The sequence below is a fragment of the Squalius cephalus genome, assembly GCF_949319135.1.
Source record: "Squalius cephalus genome assembly, chromosome: 20".
Lineage (NCBI taxonomy): Eukaryota > Metazoa > Chordata > Actinopteri > Cypriniformes > Leuciscidae > Squalius > Squalius cephalus.
In genome coordinates, this window is record NC_137141.1 from 17,954,330 (window position 1) to 17,977,317 (window position 22,988).

The 22,988-nt window shown below is 37.0% G+C and overlaps 1 protein-coding gene and 3 long non-coding RNA genes across 6 annotated transcripts; 3 read left to right on the forward strand and 1 right to left on the reverse strand.

Moving 5' to 3' along the window:
- Positions 1–1,311: 1,311 nt before the first annotated feature.
- Positions 1,312–5,539, reverse strand: LOC307148473. The gene is made up of 7 exons (XR_013819457.1): positions 5,433–5,539; positions 4,674–4,739; positions 4,518–4,565; positions 4,366–4,421; positions 4,118–4,255; positions 2,657–2,747; positions 1,312–2,533 (listed from the first exon to the last, which is right to left on the reverse strand). It is a non-coding gene; the product is annotated as an uncharacterized lncRNA (long non-coding RNA).
- Positions 5,540–8,981: 3,442 nt separating this feature from the next.
- On the forward strand, positions 8,982–10,770 carry LOC307148471. Its single transcript, XR_013819455.1, has 4 exons — positions 8,982–9,071; positions 9,441–9,531; positions 10,019–10,121; positions 10,723–10,770. It is a non-coding gene; the product is annotated as an uncharacterized lncRNA (long non-coding RNA).
- LOC307148472 lies at positions 10,769–11,194 on the forward strand. The gene is made up of 2 exons (XR_013819456.1): positions 10,769–10,854; positions 11,071–11,194. It is a non-coding gene; the product is annotated as an uncharacterized lncRNA (long non-coding RNA).
- Positions 11,195–14,637: 3,443 nt separating this feature from the next.
- npy4r (neuropeptide Y receptor Y4) lies at positions 14,638–21,974 on the forward strand. Of its 3 annotated transcripts, none has more exons than XM_079854041.1 (3): positions 14,638–14,697; positions 16,535–16,738; positions 20,689–21,974. In XM_079854041.1, the coding sequence occupies exon 3, from the start codon at positions 20,721–20,723 to the stop codon at positions 21,852–21,854; it is 1,134 nt and encodes a 377-aa protein (XP_079710167.1). In that variant the 5' UTR covers positions 14,638–14,697; positions 16,535–16,738; positions 20,689–20,720; the 3' UTR covers positions 21,855–21,974. The 3 variants fall into 3 exon arrangements, with proteins under 3 accessions (XP_079710167.1, XP_079710166.1, XP_079710168.1); XM_079854040.1 differs by lacking the exon at positions 14,638–14,697 and adding an exon at positions 15,091–15,157; XM_079854042.1 differs by lacking the exon at positions 14,638–14,697 and adding an exon at positions 15,899–15,951.
- The last annotated feature ends 1,014 nt before the right edge of the window (positions 21,975–22,988 follow it).

Here is a 22,988-nt window from a genome sequence, read left to right on the forward strand (position 1 = left end):
TGGAAAGATGTTGTTAGTTAATGTTAGTGTTTAAAATTCAGTTATAGAAACTTAGAGGACTTTCTGTAATGTTTTTGAATTTTGTGGTTATCATTATGCAGAAGAGTGGCAACTGTGTTTAGATTAGGGCTGTGGGCACTCAGTATACACTATACATGCATTAAACTTCGCAAAGTGGTTTTAATTTAAGTGAACAAAATTTATTTATTTATTTATTTATTTATTTTGAACACTCACAAGCTATTCTTTGAATTAATGTAATTAAATCATGGAAAGGATTTCTACATGATTAAATGGCTCTCTTTCAGCATTAATCACTTTTGTTAGGCTAACTTAAATTGCATAGATTGGATCAACTTTATTAACTAGTGTAATTGTACTACTGTAAAATAAGTTGGATTCAACTATATTTAATTAAGTTGAATGCAAATTAAGTAAATTAGTTGGTCCAAAACATTACAAATTAGTTGGGCTGACACTATTAAATTAAGCTGTGCCCAACCATAGTAAATAAGTTGAATCAACCTCAATAAATTAAGTTGACCCAACGTAAGTACATTAAATTGGAATAACAGAATTGCATAATGCTGAAATAAAGCAAGTTAATCATGTGGAAATCCTTTCCATGATTTTTTTATGTTCATTCAAAGAGTTTTTTTTTTTACAGGAATTTAAGTCTTTAATACACAACTAAACAAGGAATGGGAATTTTATCGTCATGAAATTAGTTGGGGTATAATTATCGTCATGAAATGAGTTGGGGTATAATTCTGTCATAATGGCATGCTCGAATAAGATTTTCAATTTGAAGAGCATGTTACAAACATTATTATGTTGATGTTTAAACTCATCCGACCCTAAATCTAACTATAAAAAAACAATATACAACATGTAACATATAAAAAATATATATATATTAGCATCATTGATATATTATTACATTTTTTGTTAATATTTCAAAAATGTATAATATTTTCTGTTTTCATTTTAATTTTAGTTTAAGTTTTTGTATGTTGCACTCAAAAAAATATTTAACCCCAAAAGTTAAAACTTATGTATTTCAATTACATGTCAATTTTCCATCCAATTTAATCACATAAATCCAACGTAAAAGTTACAATTTTATTTAAGCTTCAACATCATGTTCAGTTGACGTGAATGAATTAAATAATTGTTATGTAAAATGATGAACTGTGATTTAAGATTGTGTATTAAATACACTTTACTCATTTTAAATAAATTGTTGTTACTTGCTTTATATAACTATCTTACATTTCCTTAATTCTATTGAAAAACGGTCAAAAACATGTTCAATTTTCAAAGATTTATTGTGTGCAATTGCTCCCTATGTCAAAAGAAACACCCAGTCTGACAAAAGAAACAATAAAATCCAAGCAGGACATAATACAGCACTTTACAAATTAATGCAACAGTTTTATGCATCCCTCCAAACTGTACTTTCTATGGTTATTACTCATGTTACACTTTTTAGTTTTAAACCAAGTAACAGGGATCCAAATTTCAATATCAGACATTCTTTTTTAACATTTTCAAGGTAAACATTTTGATATCACTGCATAGTAATTAGTTTGTGCTTTCTTCTGATCAGGATTTTAAAACACGAATCCAATTGGTACCCATCTTCCTAAATATTTGTAGAACAAATAAACAATCAGGACACTTGGATAAAAAAATAATAATAAATGTAAACTTGAATGTAATTGGTACCCATCTTCCTAAAACAATCTTTTACATTTAACATGTTTCACATTTCAACATTTAGGCAAGAATTAAGTGTCCTACTCACTGCCTGATCAAGCTATCCGTGGAGTATGCTGCATAGCTAAAGAAGATCTCCACCAAGAATGTCCAATCTTAAGTTTTGGTGCTGGATTAAGTATCATTACACTGTTGCTGAACTCTGTGTAAGCTCTCTGAAGCTGAATTTCAGCAGAACACAGGAACAAAAAAACCTGAAGCCAAGAACTGTTCTATCTTGACTATAACAGTCTCGGCTCTGCTGCAAAACAAGTCATCAGATAAGTTCCTGGACTGAGTCAATAGCACAAATGGTGCATTAGGTGCAGTTTCTTGCATGCTGGAGTTAGTGTCATCAGTCCGTCGAAAAATTCCTTTCAGGGCATCCCTGTCTTAAAAGTTTACGTTTTTAAAGTTCTTAATCTCCCTTCAGTTGTTGGAAACATCTAGGCAAGAAGTGAATGTCCTATTCACTGCATTGTGCCTGAACCTTTGGGGAAAGTTTGCTGCCATCCAAATTCATCAGTACCTTTTGAAAGAATTCAAACATGAATTTGAGACTCTGAGGGTAGCTTAAGTTGAGAGCGTAGATCAGTCCGAACAGCATTACCAATCCAAAGGAAACACTCATTAAGGGCTGAAGCCGCTGCAGACCCTATATCACTACTCCAACATCCTCTGGCTTGTCCTCAGCACCAGCACATTCTTTACGGATCACAAAAAGCCCCAGAGTGGTCTCAGAAATTCCTCTCTCAGCTTCTTCAGGATTGCAGTCCTAAGCCAAAACAAAAGACAAACAATCAAATAATAATTAACACCTTGTTCAGTTTCACTGAAATATTGGTAACATACAGGCTGGCAATAGGATTAGGTCATTACAAAAAGTACATATACAAACCTCAATTTCTTTGACGAGTGTTGTAATGTCCTCATTGAAGTACACACAGACTTTTTATGACACAGTCTCGTTTGATGTGTATGTCATCACACTGAAAATTATGACAATATAAAAAACACTTATTATAGTATTTCTTTTATATATACACATACATATATATATATATATTAGGGCTGTCAAAGTTAGCGCGTTAATAACGCGTTAACGCAAAATCATATTAACGGCACTAATTTTTTTAACGTGCGATTAACGCAGCGCGTATTTTCTGTTTGACCCGTGGCCCAACCCCTAGTTGGAGAAATGGAGATACACAGTGTTGCTAACTTAGCGACATTGCAGACCCCTTTAGCGATTTTTTCCCTTCAACAAAGCGCCCAAACCTTATTTAGTTTCTGAGAATCTACCGGTACCGCCGGTACTGCTCTCTCAGCACGCGCGCGCGCGCACCTCTCTCTCTCTCTCGCTCGCTCTCTCTCTCTCTCTCTCTGCGTCTCGCGCGGAGGAGCAGCGCTTTAACTCAGTTAAGCACAGATATTATGTTGCTTCTCTATTTTTACAAGTAGGCTATAGCCGAAATCAGAGCACAGATATTGTCTTTATCTTATGTGAATTTGATTTCACCAGACGACGGCTCGATTATCAGAATTTTTGTGCAGATTAACTTAACATCTTGGAAGGGAGAGCTGGTTATGTCTTAATGGGTCGCGTTTCAGTCACCATTTCAAATTCATTCCGTTGTTTGACAACAGAAACAGTAAAATATACCAATGAAAACAGTTTTATTGAGAATTTAGCTTCATCAAAATGGGCACAGAGAGAGACAAACTACAATGTAATAGGCTAATAAATAATAAATGTACATTTAGCATTTTCAGAAGAGCTGCCCTGTCATGCAAAAATCTAAACATGTTTGTATTAGTAAATTGCTCAGTGCAAAGAAAGAGAAGTAATGGGAACCTGCCATTTTTTTGTTCTTTCTACGTGTCTAATAGACATGAACAAGTTCTTTGAAAAACATCTGTGACCTTTGAAACATCTCATCCTTATGCTCTATATTGACTATGGTTTCAATAATAAACATACATTTGCATAAAGCATCTATATTTATCCATGCCCACGTTGATTAGAGTATTACAAACTTGAAAAGTATTAATTTAAGGTACATTTAGAACAATTAAAAAAATGTGCGATTAAATGCGATTAATCGCGAGTTAACTCATGACAATATGCGATTAATCGCGATTAAAAAAATTAATCGATTGACAGCCCTAATATATATATATATATATATATATATATATATATATATATATATATATATATATATATACATACACACATATATATATACACACATATATATATATACACACATATATATATATATATATATATATATATACACAATATTTGTAATTAGATATAAACGATATATAAAAAATAAAACGCAGTTGACCACACCTTGTCTGTAATTGCCATAATGCGTGATATCTTCTGTCCAGAAGCACCACCTTTGTTGCTGCAAAGCTTGTGTAGATTAACAGTGTATCTGTCCAACTGCGCCAAGAACTTTGACAGAAGTGGCACAGTTTATGAATTCTGCAAAAAAAAAAGGGGGGAATAAAAGATGGGCATGAAATATAGGCCTACTGTGGAGGAATTCATTGTAATTTACAATTTATTGCTGTGTAAATATCAATAACACTTACTTCATTTACTGTGAACAGTGCAGGCCACCTGGTAGGTAAATCAGACACCAATTGTCCTAAAAGTGCAAGGACAATTACTGTATACACAACGATGCCTGAAACTCAGCCCAAAATATCCATGTTTAAGCTTAGAATGTTTCAATAACTCATACCTACTGGATAATTCAAACTTTACATTGCCACATTCCCAAAACTCACATCTGAAATTCAAAAAGAGAGAGAAAACAACAGACATCACACCTTTGTAAAGAAATTAAATAGGTCAAGTTTAATTTTATTACAAAGCAAAAAAATACACATAGGCCTACCGTAATTGAGTGATTGTGCCAAACCGGAGCCAGAAATGTTGGAATAGTGTCACAGCGATGAGAACTCTAAAATAGCAAAGACAAATAGTTTTATTTGTTTGTAATGAAATTAAAACTCAGCATGAAAAAAAAGAAAGCATGCTCCACTTAATGGAATCCTATAAACCTTTGCATATAACTTTCATAAACGGTAACGTTAGATTAAGTATGTTTGTGCAACGTTTTGGCATATTCAAATGATTTTTCAAGCAAAGTAAAATGTAGGCCTAACTCACGTCGAGATGACAAGTTGTTATTAAAAATGACGCACATACACGTTAGTCAGTCGACGTCGACCGTAGGCTTTATGATCAAAGTTACAAATATTTTTAAGATATTTGTTTTAATGAGAAATCCTATACAATTGTATAAACCTTCATATAACGTACGTTAGGCCTACGTTCGATTGACTGTGTTAGTGCAATGTTTTGGCATAATACAAAGTAAAATGCAAGTCAAAAATCATACGAGTAATCTGCCTAAATGCAAACATGATGCACATAAGTTAGTCAGTCGACAATAAATCTTCAAAAATATCAATTAACATTAATTTACTCTTTAACGTTATAGGTTAACTGGAAAGGCCGAAAAAGTTCATTCGTCTGAAGTGCAGTCACGGCGAAACTAAGATATTAATTAAATTAGATCGATTAACTGTTACATTTATAAAAAAAATAATAGATTAAGTCGAAATCATTTAAAATATAGAAAATATCTTACCTTGTCGAATATTCCACATCTGCTGACGCTGAGTCTTGTATCGCACCTCCAACGACTGTTGCCGCCTGCGCCAAGTTCAGAGTTTTTTTTTTTTTTTTTACTCTAGTGCGCATGCGCCACATCTACATTTGCCCCTTATGGCAACAAATCAAGTATAGTTTATGTAATTTGATCAGTTTTGACTTGAATCCATTACATTCATGTTGTGTAAGAGTAATTCGCAACAATAATAGTTATTTTATACATTTTTAAATATATTTCATTTAAATTGTTTGCTTAAATTCAATTAGTGGCAAGAATCATTTTTTTGAGTGTGTGTGTTTTTTCATTTTTATTATTATTTTTAATTTTTTTTTAATTTTTTGTCTTATTTTTAAAATATATCTGTATGGTTTTTATTAAGTTTGTTAACATTATTTTTCTGGTCTCCTTTAGACATTATGTTGACTAACGCTGCACCTACATGTCAACTAACTCTCATTAGAGTTTTAGGGTATTAGTAGACTGTCTGCTTTATACCTGTTAGCACTGTCTTGTTGAAAAACTGAATGAAATGATTATACAATAAAATGATGTATTTGGATTTAAGTTTGTCCGTCTCAAATTTATGTGTAAAAAATACATAAAATGCTTTCATGAACAAATCATGATTCATCAGTACCTTTCATACAAAAAAAATAAATACATTTTAATTTACAAATAATGAAAAAGCAACTGAAAACATTACGTATGCAAAAAATCTGGATGGCCTTATAAATGTGTTAGATAAAACTGTATTCATAGATTTTGTTATAAGTCATTTATATATATGTGTCTGTGTGTGTGTGTGTGTGTGTGTGTGCGTGCGTGCGTGTGCGTGCGTGCGTGCGTATAAAGTTCTTATTCTTTCTTCAGCAATTTAATGGTTTTAATTACCATGTGACTGAAACGTGTGTTAGATTCATTATGTGTTAGTTACATTCTCAGAATCCCTAATCTGATTAAAGAGAACCACAAATAAATTTGCACAGTTCTTCCAGTTTACTTTATTTGAATATTCATATCAGTTATAAAAAAGTATTTCTTCTGCAAACAGGTAACATTTGACTATAGTCATATGTTACCTGTTTGCAGAAGAAATACTTTTTTATAACTGATATGAACACAGAACTGTGCACATTTATTTGTGGTTCTCTTTAATCAGACAAACACACCCACACCAGCATTGATGCAAAAAAAAAAAAAACATTGGATGTCAACAGACCTTTGGTGGGAAGAGGGGGAGATTAATTTTTCTCCATTTTACCACCAAAAAAAAAAAAAGCAGTAAAGTGATTGGATGTTCAACCCACATTTTCAACAGGGAAATGGGCAAAGTTTGTTTCGGCGCAGCAGCTCTAGAAGAAAATAGTGTCATGGTCCAGCTTAAGTTTGTTCAGTGATGGTTCATTTCTGTTGTAAAAAATATTATTAATTTAGTTAATTTATCTATACAACCGCTCTGGAGAAAACAGTGATGTCATCGTCCAGCTCAGTTCAGTTGGTGTCAATGCAGGCAAATCAATAATATTGTTGAATATTAATTAGTGTGAATGAGATTTGAAAGCTAGAATCAATACACAATGGTTTCACCTGTTTATTCCACCATACAATATAAATTGCTGTTCAATTATTGCAGGAAAAGACTGCAGAGAAAAGACTTTTGAAGTCAGCGCATATAGTCCTTAAGAGAAGTGTGTGTTGGTTTTTCACTGAATCGAATTTAGGCCTAATTGTTTCATTGCAGAGAACTGGATAATTTTACCTTTGAATGAAATGAATGGAAATGTAAAACTCCAACAATGATGCTAATGGCTAAATTCTAATTGCTAATCATTATTGCTTTTATTTCTGTTAAATTAAACAACTTTTTTTTATATAAACCTTAGCCTATAGCCATTTGTGTGCAAGCAGTGCATGGGTGAGGTCTTGTGTGCCCAGGCCACCTCAACTCTACACCATTCAAAGAAGAAACTGGGCTGAACATACTGTACAGAAGCGTGAAGAAGATTTGAGTTCAGACAGAGGTTTTGACCTGTACAAAGCAAAATAATTCTACACTGTAAAAAATGATTGTTGATTAAACTAAAAAGCTGCAGTCCGTAGTTTTTCCTCTTTGTAGCCATCTTTGTTCAAAATCTGCAATTGCAGTTGTTCACGGAATAATCAACTTTACGTGGGTTGTGCCTCGGCTCATGAATCCAATGTTTTGAGGAGAATGTGCGGCTGTCAGTCTCCGCGCCGGTGTGGATACTGTCATTCAGAATCACAGATTCTACTTTTTGGAAGTATGACCAAAATAAGAATTTTCACTGGAAAATGTCATCTGTACAACTTACAAGTAACATCCACTTTTGCTCTGACCAACTAAGGGAAAAAAAGCATTGCAGTAATAACACTGATTAAATCGAATGATCGCTTATCATATCACATCAAACTGTGCAAATTATACTTTGTTCTCAAATTGTTAATGTTAACAACATCAGCATTGCGTGACTACATATAATGCCCTTCCGATATTTTTCCTTGTTTTCACATGGGCCCGGTTGCAGTCTCTTTTTTTGCATGTTTTTGCATTTTACGACGGGTGAATCTCCAGTTGTCACTGCTGATTGTCGTTTGAACCTTTCTGAATACACCATCAAACTGATAAGTTAAATTATAATTATATCAAGTGCTGTGAGAAAAGGCTATAAATCTCCACCTCCAACATCCTCACACGCAATATAGCCTATACTAGCCGAGACACATGTACAGATGTGACGTAATGACTCAAAGACATGCTCGAATTTCCCGCGGAAATCCACCAGTACCACTGGAATTAAAAACATTATTACAAGCTTACCGTTTTGAATCGAGCTAAAGCAAGCAGATAGTTTTGAACACTGGCTGGTTATACTTACTCAAAATGTTATTTTGAATAATTTTTAACCCAAAAAAGTTACGGACTGCAGCTTTAAAAAAAAGTAAGTAACCAGGTTGCCTTAAAATTTTGAGTTCAGTGAAATTAAAAATTTGAGTTAATACAATGGAGATTAGTTTAATCAACAGAATCTAAAAATATTATGTTATCTGAACCAAATGAATTATCTAAGCTGATTTGACAAAATAAAAAAAATTGTGATAACAAATCATGAAAATATTTTTACAGTATAGTTACAATGAATTTTCTTCTAATTTGTTGATGGAAGTTTGATTCGTGCAGTGGATATTTTAGGTTTTTATCAAGTCATTTGTTTGTAAAGCCACCAAAAATTTTAATCAAGCACTTTGCATTCACACCCTCAACCAGTTCTTAGAAATATTTATCCAAGATCAATTTGTATAATATCTAAACTGACCCCACCAATGCAAATAATTTGGTTTTGGATAAGTGCTGTTTTGTAACAATTGCAGGTGCAAAGTAACTAAGTAGACCAATTGAAGTAGAAAATGGGGGTGGGGTTTACCCATTCATGCCAGCATAAAGCTGCTGTTCACTGGTTGGAGGAAAAGACTATACGTCACGTACGTGAATTTAGAGATAGTATTTATTGTAGCATTTCAAGAGTTTTCCTAAAGTGCCTGTTGGTGTTTGATTGACCAGTCTTCTCGTATTGCTCACCACATCTCGCCATAATGGTACTGTACAATTTTTATCCTAAACAGCAGGTTTATGGGGTCGCTTTAACAATATGCTGTTTTGGGGTCTCTTCTGGTACTGAATATTCTGTGTTTTCTTCTTTAATATGATACAATGTGATTTTCAAGGAACCTATATGGGGGAGAAACAGTATTTCATTCATGGGTCTTATGTGCTGTATGTTGTAGATGTATTTGGTAGAGTTCATATGTCTCCAGTTATGCATTTGTTATTTAAAATGCAAATATATATTTTTAGATTGCCTTTATTATGTTGATTTTTGTATATACTTTGCAGCATATACTATATTTACATCAAATGTCATGTCAAATAAATCCATGTTAATCTCTATTTGTCCTCTCTTTCAGTTGAGACTGATTGTGTTGCTTACAGCAGTGGTCTGCGGTAATGCCTGCAGATTAGAAACAGTGAACCCTACAGATACCACTGACAGCCCAGGTGATGTTACTACCTTGTCTATTGGGAAAAATGTAACTATGCTCACATTTTTGCAAACCGTTAAATATATGATTGCAGAGACAAACTCTACGATTGACTGATTGATTAATTTATCGATCGATTGATTGATTCAGAAATTGTCAGCACGTCCTATTAAAGCCAGAGAGATGCTGCTGTGGTAGGAGGGCTTAAATGCCCATTGGGTTCAGAGACCCATCAACGGCTATTCCAGTGGTTTGAAGATTTGTGTGGCTTTTTATCCCTTTAAGCATTACGTTCACTAATGTTTGAAAAACTTGTTTTTGGCACATTTCATCTGGACACTGATTTAGTAGCAGCAGGCCCGTATAAATGAATCCACAAATGTATGCACTGAAAGTACAAGTTTTCTCATGAGATCAAATGAAATAGTATTTCTGTGTTTGTGTGTATTTATAATCCTGGATAGATAAGTAATATTTGAGGTGCATTTCTATAATTGATTCAGGTTGTACTGACTCTGATGGAAATCTCCACGAATTTTACTCTGAATGGGGGAACGAAGTTGAAATGTGTGTCTGTGTGGACTATGGAATCATCTGTTGTGAACGGTACATTTGCACACATCTCATTTCCCTGTTCAATTTTTGTTTATTATAAAATAATTATATTGTGATGGTTGTGGAAATTTTGCTGTGATGCATGACTGTGTTCTTCAATTATCTTTTTCTTATTTGTTTTTTCTGTTTGCATAAAATGGCTTTAGTGCACGAAAGGCACTATATTAAATTATTATTATTTAAATATAGCCCACATCACTTTCACATTTATAGAGAAAATGTATTTCCAACTTTCTCGCAGAAATCAGGAAATTTGTTCTACTGAATATGACCAAAATTATGACACTCTATTCTTTCTTTATACTTTTTTTGTGCAAATGTCTGGGCTAACACAAAAACGTCACATACTGACGGGTCTTGACCATACGGCAACATACGACGAAAAGGGTACCCCTAAAACGTCCATATGTGACGATTCGGGTTATGGGTAGGTTTAGGTATGCGTTAGGGTACCGCTAGGAGGCGCTGCTGGTGCGCTTATGTCTTCGTCTCATATGGACGTTTTAGGGGTACCCTTTTCGTCGTATGTTGCCGTATGGTCAAGACCCGTCAGTACATGACGTTTTGGGGTGAGACCGGGCTGTCTGGGCAGGTCTTATTTCATCACCGCTGAATCCATTGCTGATTCCACCACCACCACTGAATCCATCGCTAAAATATATCATGATAACTTTGGAGCATTCACTTGGAATGACCACAGAGAGCCTGAAGAAGAACCATCCATGTAACAACCTTTACAGAAAATATGTCTCTTGCAAAATCAAAATCAAAATCCGGCAGTAAAGTCTTATTATGCCATTTTGAAAATCAATGAAATGTATGCATCTGTGTATTGCATGTGCCGTTTTCAAGAAGCACTAGTGCTTTGTGCAATGGTTTGAGAAATGGCAATATGCAGACATATAACTTATAGATGACCGGGTCTATGTGTGTGTTTCAGCAGTGATGGACATCCCAGTGAGCATCATTCCTCTGAAGTCGTTTCTGACTCACCTGAAGTCATTTATGACTCAACTTAAGTCATTTCGGATGACTTTAAAGAGTCAGCTGACGACAGTGAATAATCCAAACATCCTGAACAGCAAAAATACTTAAATGTATTTAATAAATTTAATGCAAAGCTTTAACCTGTTGAATGAGGTGATATATAAATGAGGCTTAATAAAATAAACATACCTGAGCATGCATTTGTGGTTGTTTGAGCATTTATGAAAACAGTGTTAGACCAGAACAGTATAGCAGTATACTGCAAAGATACAGAAGTAGTGGCCTAATGTTCAGAGAGGTCGCAGGTTTGATTCTCAATCCCCGCAGTGTTCGATAGTAGGACTGAATAGGTTGGACTGTATAAGTTGATGGTTTATAGATAGCCTTCCTCAATGGGGTGTCGTCAGAACACACTGGATTTGATCCGTTCCATGCAAAGGAGGTGTATTTGTTGTCAATCTTTGGCTGCACACAACACAGCAGTACACAGGCTTTACGAGGTTTTATAAGTGTGTGTAGATGTGTGTGGTCTATAAAGGGAAAGGAATACCGATATACATTAACAAATGTGTCTTGGGTATTACAAACATTATTTCCATAAACAGCTACAAATCTCTCAAGTAAAGAAATTCTCAAGTTAAATTTTAGAATAAAATAAAGGAATCAATGAGCAACAAAATTATTATGCGACACCGCCACTTAGTGGTCAGAAACGGCAAGACATTCAAACTGAAACTGTTTATGAAGCAAAATGAACTGCATGTAAATCAGAAACATTGATTCGCGTAGCCTACAGAAACTTGAAATAGGGGAGAGCGGGGCACAAAGTAACGCTTTTTGACTTTCTCAGTTTGTGTAAATCTACTTATGGTTCAGAGTATTTATTTTTCCCCACATTAATTTCCCACATGTCTAGTACAATTATGTGGTTTTGTTTTATTAATACAGTTTCACGAGTTAACATCTACATATAATTATTACGGTAAAGGTTATGCGTATTTGGCGTGCTGTCCGGGTGGAGGGCTCCGAGCTCGGAATTTCTGCCCGAACCCAGAGTACTCCCCTCGTTGGTATAGATGGAACTAGAAGTGAAGAGATGGAACTAAAAGTGAGGAGATGGGGTGGAGGTGGGATGCTGAATAAACTGTCAAGGAACAGAGGTGGGTTCTGCTGTTATTTATATTGTCCTGAGTTGATTACTGATTGATCTCCACTTGTGCTAATTGGGTTAATTATTTGCACCTGCTCCTCCCGAACCTTGTTAATAAAACATCATATATACTTTTTTCTGGATATACCCCGAAAGAATGGAAGTGAAATGTGACAACATGCCCCATAGGTGGGGTACATTGTAACATGTGAGGGGCACATTGTAACATGACATATGACAGCTTAAAATGTTATCTGATCTAATAAAAAAATATACAAGACAAACTAAAATATTTTCTAAATAAAATACAATTAAAAAACTCTTTCATATAAAATAATGGCAATTTTTAAATTAAATATAAACTCATTTTTGAGTTTTGACTACGAACACAGCAGCTATACAACATAATTCAAAACAAATAAATAATTAGTAATTTCTGAACATTGACTCTCAGTCTTTATTCACCTTTTTCTCACGTTTTCTCAATAAAATTAATAAAAGTATAGAATATAATAGCATATTTCTAATAGGGTACATTGTAACCATAGGATTGTAACGCAGTGTTACTGAATGAATTCACATAGAGTAACAGCGCAGCGTGTCTGGGTTGTACGTCACCACGTAGGCTCACTATTGGCCGACGCTGGTCATGTATGTGATGCATGTGACGTACAACACAGAAGCGCTGCGCTGTTACACACAAACGCTGTCCCACACAAATGAAAATGAATAGTTGAATAAAAGTCTTATTTTTGTTTTGTTTTCGCACACAAAAAGTATTCTCGTCGCTTGATAAACTTAAGGTTGAACCACTGTAGTCACTTGGACTATTTTAACAATGTCTTTTCTAACTTTTCTGGACCGGCAAGTTTCGATCCCTTAGTAGCCTATGGAAGAGTGATCCAGCTCTCAGATTTCATCAAAAATATCTTAATTTGTCTTCCGAAGATGAACGAAAGTCTTACGGGGTTGGAACAAGTAATTACTGACAGAATTTTCATTTTTGGGTGAACTATCCCTTTAAAGACCACTCTTGCTGCAGCATTCTGGATAAGTTGCAGAGAAGGCCATGCTGGAAGGCCTGCCAAGAGAGCCTTACAATAGTCCAGTCTGGATAGAACAAGAGCTTGGACAAGGCAACACAGTCTCACCCCCAAACGTCACATACTGACGCGTCTTGACCAAACGGCAATATACGACGAAAAGGGTACCCCTAAAACGTCCGTATGTGACTATTCGGGTTATGGGTAGGTTTAGGTATGCGTTAGGGTACCGCTAAGAGGCGCTGCTGGTGCGCTTATGTCTTCGTCTCATATGGACGTTTTAGGGGTACCCTTTTCGTCGTATATTGCCGTTTGGTCAAGACGCGTCAGTATGTGACGTTTTGGGGTGAGACCGGGCTGGACAAGGAGTTGTGTAGCATGCTCCGATAGGAAGGGCCTGATCTTCCTAATGTTGTATAAGGCAAATCTGCAGGACCGGGCAGTTCTAGTATTGTGGTCTGTGAAGTTCAAATGATCATCAATCACAACTCCAAGGTTTCTGGATGCCCTGGATGGAGTTATAGTTGACGAACCTATAGCTGAATGGAGAAGTTGTGAGGAAGTGTTGGGCTGGCCGAGACCACAAACAATTCTGTCTTCGCAAGGTTTAGTTGAAGGAGGTGGTCCTTCATCCAGCAAGAAATTTCTGTTACTGAGATGCGAGCATCTACCTGGTTGGAAGGAGAGTTAGAGTTGTGTGTCATCAGCATAGCAGTGATAGGAAAAACCATGTTTCTGAATGACAGATCCTAGTGATGACATGACATCCTAGTGTTGCCTTTGGCTTGCTCAGTTGGGGATATTTTGGGGATATTTAATTAAATTTTATCAATCAATAAATTCCACTAGAAACAAACCTTGTTGTATTATTTTAATTTAATACTGTGAAGCTGCTTTGATACAATCTGTATTGTGAAAAGCGCTATACAAATATACTTGACTTGACTTGACTTGACATGTAGATGGAGAAGAGAAGTGGTCAAAGCACTGAGCCCTGAGGGACCCCACTTAGACACCTCACCCCTCCATGACATCTACCTGAGAAGTAAGACTTGAACCATTGGAGTGCTGTTCCTGAGATGCCCTTCGTCTTGAGGATTGACAGGACAGGAGGTTAACTGGTTAATCTGGTGGTTAACTATGTCGAAGGGCCTGTTTAAACCTGGTCACTTCATGTATATTTACTGATCAAATAGCTATCTGATTTATAAAAACGATTCCATTTACACCTGGTCACTTAAATGTGTTTTTGCAAAACGGATATAAATCCAATGTTCAGTTCCCGCACTATATGCAGATTTAATGGAGTTCACGTCACCGAAAGCAACAGATATGAGCTGCATTTTATTGATCATCAGTGCAATAGGAGAGAACGGCAACAGTACTGGTAAGATCATTTCGTTTCTTTACTTTTAATGAAGATGATTGTGTGTTTAGTGTCTGCGACTTACTTTCACTTTAATTTGTGATAGTTTGCACGCGCTGGCTGACTTGACGAATAGATGCCCATCTGCGGTGATGCGTGCTGCAGTAGCGCCGTCACATCTGGCTATAACATGACATGTAGCCTATAACACGCTCTCACACATTTATTTTTTAGCATTGTAGATGCATTTACACTTTACAGTTTCATCTGGAATGCAGCCCAGACAACCTCCTGAAGTGGTTTGAGCGATCGGATTTAAATCCGTCTCAAATGCGTTTTGGAGGGTATTTACACCTGGTCTGAGCTATCCAATCACAGAAAACGCATGAAGTGGCCAGGTGTAAACAACCAGCAGACAGATCCAGCAAGGTGAGTAGGCTACTGAGGATTTGGAAGCTGCGCTTGCCAGTCTCAGGAAATTGTAAGACAATGATCATGTGCATTTAGTGCCAACACCCGACCAGTAGGCTATAATTAGATTAATTGATTAAAGAATACCTTCTTTCTCGTTTATTTCTGGCATAATATTCGATCACGGCTATTTCTCGTGACTTTTCCCTCTCTAAAATTAGGCATTGGCAACAGGTAATGACATCGATAGCTACTCATCATTTCAAGGTAATGTCATTGCTAAATTGGACTAATTTGAAAGTTCAGCCAAAAAGTGTGTTGTTTTAATAAGAGGAATTTAAAGCTTCATGTCGGAAAACAAATGCAAGTACATGTGTCATAAAAACTGCAAACTTGCATTATTACCCACCCTGTTTTGATGTAAAGTAAATGGAGTTGAGGAGTCAAGACAGTAAACTCGAACAGGAGAGTGAATTTGGTTGGAGTCGGGAGTCGGATTCGACTCCAAAAAACCTGGAATCGAACACCTCTAGGCTCGGGTATGCAGAGCATTCGCCAACTTATTCCCAACTTATCGGGTATGCAGAACATTCGCAACTTACAAATTATGCAGAGCATCTACACTACGAAAGCAATCCAGTCAAATGTGTTTTCGACTACCTCTGGAAGTGGTCGAAAGTTGACAAGCTCAAAACGTTTTAGACCCCGTTTACACTTGTTTTTAGCGTCGTCCACTTGTGATCCAATCGACCAAATCGTAGTGTAGACGTAGTGCATACCCGAGCCTAGAGGTGTTCGATTCGATTCCGACTCCAACTTTACTGTCTTGACTCCTCGACTCCATTTACTTTACATCAAAACAGGGTGGGGTAATAATGCAAGATTGCAGTCTTAATACCAAGTGTAAACAGGACCTTAAAGGTAGATCCAACCGTCCCTTCACAGCGCTCCCCAAAGCACCTCCTCAAAAACACATGAGCAGGGTCTGCAAAGCGTCATGAGAGACTGTTAAATGCCTCAAAGCACATAACATTACAATAATAATGTTCCATGTTACACATGACTGCTGCGGATTCATTTCAGCGTTGATAGTGTTGCCATTGAAACGCATAAATTCGAGTCTGAGGACATGAATAGTTCTAAAACGGGGTTGCCATCTTGTCTTAATTACGGTTACGACATTTCATTATTGATTGCTATCAGGATGTGAAGAGAGTTTCAACCAGTATAACCAAGAGTGTTTTTGAAAAACATAGCCTTCCCTACCTTTAAATGTACCGTGGGCCAATGAGCATACATTTGTGCTAGTGTATTTTTGAGGAAAATACGTGTTAAAGGGACCTGAATGTGTTTTATAGAGTGTATCCAAAAGAACCTGATGCAGTACATGGTTCATGTCACACGTGGGCAGTAAACACAGTGCATTCGCATGGGGTTATGCTTACAGTGTGAAGCCCAGCAGAATAGTTACTACAGAGACGGCACATTGCAAGGATGTGGGCTCAGAAGAAGCCCAGAGAGAGAGAGAGAGAGAGAGAGAGAGAGAGAGAGAAAGAGAGAGAGATGAACATTGAGGTAGAACACCTGGAGTTGACTGAATCAGAGTGTTTATTCCCCCGACTGCCTGACAGCAATCTGCTGTAGAAGACAGGTGAGTTCTGCTATATACACAGAAAAATGCATGTTTCTACATTATATAGCTATTCAGTAATAATAAATGATCATTTGAATACAATAATTTAAACGTGTAACTGTTTATTTTATAAATCCTTGTTTCAAAGATGAGAAACAGACTGAATTTATGAATGTATCAGGCTCACAGTTTAATTAATCTGTAGAGCATCTTCGTGTGTTTTAAGTTTGATTGTCTGTGAAGAGGACACGATGATTTTAAGCCTCTGTGGATTCTTTTGTCTCTTTAAGTTGGAAAGGTTGTGTTCTATTTAGTATATTATATCTGATCAGTTTCACTTCCATATTGGAGACATTGATATTGCAGCCCACATCAGCCATACATGCACATGCAAACATAGTTGTTCGGAATAGGTTGTGAAAAGCTTGAAGTAACCCACAGTCCTCTATTGGACATGTTGACATAGACTGCAGCTCTTTGGTGTTGCCATGAAGTGAGGACACACAGGCAATTTTCTCCCTTGCACACATAAATGCACACACACCTCCTCAGATCAGTATGTTTGTGCAGGCGGGCAGAATTCGAAAAAAGCTTTATTTGGATCATATCTGATTCAGACTGAAAAGCTATATCTCAGGGTCAAATGTTTTACCTTTATATGGATGTTCTGCTTCTGATAAGTCACTTCACACAAATGGGATATATGACCATAATGCTATGTGTTACGTGTGAGAGGATTTTCTGACGGAAATTTACAATTGCCCTTGACCAAAGGTCCTTGAAAAGGAGTTCAGAGGTCAGCACAACAGCATCTGTGATTGTTTTGAAAATGAAAATCATGTACTAAGTATTTAAGTAAATAACTAACCACATCAGGCACCAGGCTTCAATATCATCTACATAATCTACAGCTCAGGTTTTGTATTATGGTCAGTATATGAGTGTGAGTGCAGATGTGAATATGTTACAGTTTGGTCAGTGTGACATGTAAAACTGCCTAAGGGAAAATCCACACCTGTAGGATAAGAATAGAGATGATGTGAGATTGGGATGATTATGAAAGGGAGAGAAAATAATGAGACTGACAGAGAGAAAGTGCTGGAGGATAATGTGACTTTCTCACCCTCCGAGTCCTATCACAGGTGAAGAATAATAACATTTGATGATATAAAAGAAAAGGATATCAGCTGTAAGTCAGGGTAGCGACCACTTGTGCACGTGTTACAGGCACTTTTATCAGATTAACAGATTTCAACTTTTTTTTAAACACATTAAAATGACCTGAAAACTGTTTTAGGCCTTCGTAGTTTATTTTTGAAAAAAAAATATTAAAAAATTATTTTTTAAAAATCCATTATAACATATTTCATTTCAAAAACTGATAATCTAACCAAAGAGTGAAATATTCACTCAATAATCAAAGCACTTCACTGTTTACTGCATGAAATGATTATCAACCAACATTGCATAATATTTTTAGAGCATTATTTCCAATCTGTAATTTAACCAAATTATGCTAAAAGTGTGAAATTATTATTTAACTGTTTGTCTGGAAACAACCACACATTTAACCATAACAAACTGATTTTCATCTCATCTTGTTTCTTTGTTTGCCAAGTTGCAGATATGTTTGACGATGAGAGAATTCTAATATTATAATATAATTAAATGAAGCACAATTACAACAGGAAGTCCAAAATTATCTCATTATGTCTATCCTCTGATTGAGAGAGCGAGATAGAGAGAGACCAACAAAGAGAGATAAAGACAGAGCCACAACTACAGCCAAGCATGAAAATGTAATTTGTTGCGCAAATAAAGGATGGTTATGCTCATTGTTTCATAGTCAAAAGCTAAGAATGCCTCTCTACCTTAGACTAACCTATTCTGAGTTCAGCTGGCATATAGTGAGCAAAGCTAATGGCTCTTTTACATGATTTACAACAGGGCAACACAATCAGTCTCTCCACATAATGATTTCACGCAAATTGTAGTGATCAACTGCTTTCATCAGTTACTCACCCATATGTGGTGGAATACTAAAGAAGAATGCTGATGCTGCTCTTTTCAGTATAATGAATAATGACTTCAATTTCATTCTTTAGTTTTATTAAAAAAAAAAATTATGGTGATTTTTTCCTGATTTGGAGCTTGACATGGTTATCATTCCTTTTTATTGTATGGAAAAGAGCAGTGTAAACATCCTGCCTAATGCTGCCTCAACATGCTGCTGAAATTACCGTAATTATGAATTATCATAAAAAAGATCGCTTTGATAGATGATTTTCCAAGTTGGGATTGGCCGTAACTTTACCATTACAGTGATCGATATGTTTTAACTGTTTTTCCCACAACAAGCCAGCAGCCATATCACCCTGTAGCCCAAGATTGGTTGCCCACTGAATCTAAGCAGGGTTGAGCCTGGTTAGTATCTGGATGGGAGACCTCCTGGGGAAAACTAGGTTACTGCTGGAAGAGGTGTTAGTGAGGCCAGCAGGGGGTGCTCACTCACCCAGTGGTCTGTGTGTGTCCTTACGCCCCAGTATAGTGATGTGGACACTATACTGTCAAAAAGCACCGTCTTTCAGCTGACTCTCTGTGGTCATTAAAAATACCAGGATGTCTTTTGAGGAAAAAAATTAGGGATTTAATGCCAAATTTGCCCATTGGCCATTGGTCTCTGTCCATCTTCATGGCCTCCTAATATATAATGATTGGCTGTCTCCGTCCACTCCACCAATAAGCGTGTGTGTGGTGTTCATTCTGGCGCAATATGGCTGCCGTCGCATCATCGGATGGATGCTGCACATTGGTGGTGGTTGAGGAGATTCCCCCTTCCATAAAGCGCTATATAAATGTAATTATTATTATTATTGCTTTCTCTTGCCGTTACAGTCATGTATATTTACATATATATATATATATAACCATTTGATGGATATTGTATTTACACAGCAAAAATATCATTTATTTGACCAAAATTCCGGAATCGTCAGCACTTTGTGCCATGTGGGCAATGTTTATACAGTTGCCAACGAATGGGACACTACATTTTATTCAATATCTGCTGGATTTAATATTGACTAAATATATTCTATATAATTTATATAAGATTTCCCATAGAAATAGGCAAGAGCAAACCTTCTGTCCCCTGTGATTCCTTTTCTCTCTGACAGCAAAGCACTAAGTTGGCGCGACAAACTGATTCCACTGAAGTGAGTTAATGATAGATTTTTCATTTTTAGGTGAACTATCCCTTTAAGAATTTAGATTGTTGATCGATGGAATGTGAGGCGCTTTTCAGACACTGCTAAGAGTAAATCAAGAACAGTGGCTTCAGTGAGATAAATGTGTGTTAGTGTGTGTGTATTCAGAGCATCTATAGATTCTCCATAGAACACTATGACACTATGAGACCCGTCTGCAAGCCTGGCAACCCAAGAAACACACAAATAAAACACTACAGTCTCCAAGACACTCTGTGGATACTTTGCTGAAATGGTCTGATTGTGTTCTTATATTATGAGCAATTGCAGGTCCCGGATCAATGGCCACCCCCAAAGGAACATCTATAATTGGATGCACTGCAAATCCCTCAGCAGGGTCACAGTATCACTCCTCCCACACACTTCTCCTTTATCTCTTTCCCATTATGTCCAACTACAGAAAAAGTCAAATAACAAAGAGTTTGTCCTTTTTTTTTATCTAAGGTGTCAACCCAGCTCTCTCTCTTAACCCATAGATATAAAGGTCTCAGAAGAACTGATAATAGCGCTCTGTAAGAGTCACTGTTTGGGATTAAGTAAAACTCTTGTCTTAAAATCACCTTTAACATTCTTTCACTTTATGTCCTCATTATTTCTAAAATAACCACTATAGTCTCTATAGTATCACAGCAGCTGAAATGCATGTGGAGTGCCCTAGGGGAGTGCACATCTAATTTAGATGCTCCTTTTTGTTATTTTCAGACTCCCAAGATGGCGCTATCCTGAGGTGGCCAATGCCGTCGGCTCTCTTTGACATGCCGTGGTGGCAGGCGCTCTTAAACTCCACCCTCACCCTCAATCAAAGCAACAGTAGTTTGTTCCTGCTTGACGTCCCCTGCTGGCAATCAAGTGCCATGACACTTACACTCGTGTTATGCTACTGCCTGGTGCTTATTTTGGGCTTGCTTGGTAACATCCTCCTCATTTGCATTATTATGCACCAGCGGGACCCTCCTAACGTCACTAGCATCCTCATTGCCAACCTTTCGGTTTCTGACATCCTGGTGAGTGTGTTCTGCCTTCCCTTCACTGTGGTTTACACTCTTATGGATCACTGGATCTTCGGTGGGCTGCTATGTCGCCTAATGCCATTTGTGCAGTGTGTGTCGGTGACAGTTTCAGTTCTGTCTCTGGTTTTGATTGCACTTGAAAGGCACCAGCTCATACTGCATCCATCTGGCTGGAAGCCGAGCGTCCCACAGGCGTACATAGCCGTCTTGATTGTGTGGCTGTTGGCCTGCGTAACATCATTACCTTTCCTGGCATTCCACATGCTCAGCAGCGAGCCATACAGTCTGCTTCCAGCGCCGCTTAGCCAGCTACAGGCGTGTCTGGAAGTCTGGCCTTCTCAGCAGCACAAACTAGTCTACACCACCAGCCTGTTACTATTCCAGTACTGCTTCCCGGTGCTCCTCATGCTTCTCTGCTACCTTCGCATTTTCCTGCGGCTGCGACGCAGACAACGCATGCTGGAGCGCCAGTGCAGCCGCAATCGAGAAGACGAAAACAGGCGTGTGATGCACAGCAAACGCATAAATGTTATGCTTGCCACTTTGGTGGTTGCATTTGCTGTGTGCTGGCTGCCATTAAATGCCTTTAATGTGGTGGCGGACTGGCACCAGGAGGCGCTGCCTGTGTGTTACCACAATCTGCTGTTTTCACTCTGTCATCTGCTGGCCATGAGTTCCACCTGCATCAACCCCATCATCTATGGCTTCCTCAACAGCAACTTCCGCAAGGATGTGTCCTCCGTGGTGCTACACTGTCATTTTCAGCCAATCGAAGACAGCTATGAACACTTTCCAATGTCCACCATGAACACTGATGTGTCACGGACATCTTTTAGGCTCAGAAACAATTCTGTGTAATTGGACTTATTGCTTAATTAATCTGGACATCAAAACCAGTGTTTAGCTTAGATCAACGTTGACTTCCACTCCAGTGACAGATGATATATATATGGTGGAAATGTGGAAATAAAAGTACATAAATGTATTGAAAATGTATTTATGTTAACTTGTTCTACGATTGAATGGTGTGGATTCTGATTGGTCCAAGGAAGGAAGTTGTGACTAACCCATTTGATTTATCCGGACTGAATCCTTCTAATCCTTGTTGTAACATTGAGGTATGTTATGCACACTGATTATGTTTTAAATTTGCAAAACTCTGCTAAACCTGGTTGACTATATAAGGAAAAGGCAGCAGAAGGTTTGTGAGCTATGTAGCTTTTTTTCACTCAAACACAATGAAAGCTATAAGGAATGAATTAGGCGAAGGCAACACTTGCATTTAAAACATTATCTCTTCTTCCTTGAGGCACAGAGCTAAGATTGGAGGTACTGCCAGTGTACAAATGCCTGGAAATTGCAGCTAGCTAAGCCCTAATGCTAGCCCTAATGTCTAGCATGATACAAGCTAAAACCCACAATAAATCTGAATATACCTGTCAGCTTATATTGTCAGGCTGCAGCCTAAAAGGGGAAAACCGGTAATATCCACTGGACAAACAAAACTGTGCAGGAGTTTTTAATTTTTCTGGGGCTTATTTTTGTGACTCATCCTTTCAAACGAGTGCACACACACACACACACACAACCAGCAGAAATATACATTGTCTGAAATGTTCTATCAAATATGTCGTTTTCAGAAACTATTAATATTATACAATGTTTAAACTCAAAAAGAGCATTAAATAAAATTGCGAAAGAGACATAAATGTCACCTTCATATGTGTGCTTGTGAAATACACTAAATGAATATCTGTTCAGATTGTTGATCCGGTGTCAGGCCCGATAACTCATCTGTCTGTCACATAAAGACATGATTGATGAGATTAATAATTTTGTATGATAAAGGGGCTCTGGTACAATACATCAATTAATTTTAAAGTGCATTCCCAATAGAAAAAGCATCCACATTTCAAGATTACACCCATTTCATGATTTAGTAATGAGGTTATAGTGTAATCATCTAGGACTGAGTGCTTGTATCCTTGCCAG

Excerpts from the sequence above, each read along its gene's own strand:
- npy4r (XM_079854041.1), top strand. The coding sequence starts at position 20,721 with ATGCCGTCGGCTCTCTTTGACATGCCGTGGTGGCAGGCGCTCTTAAAC.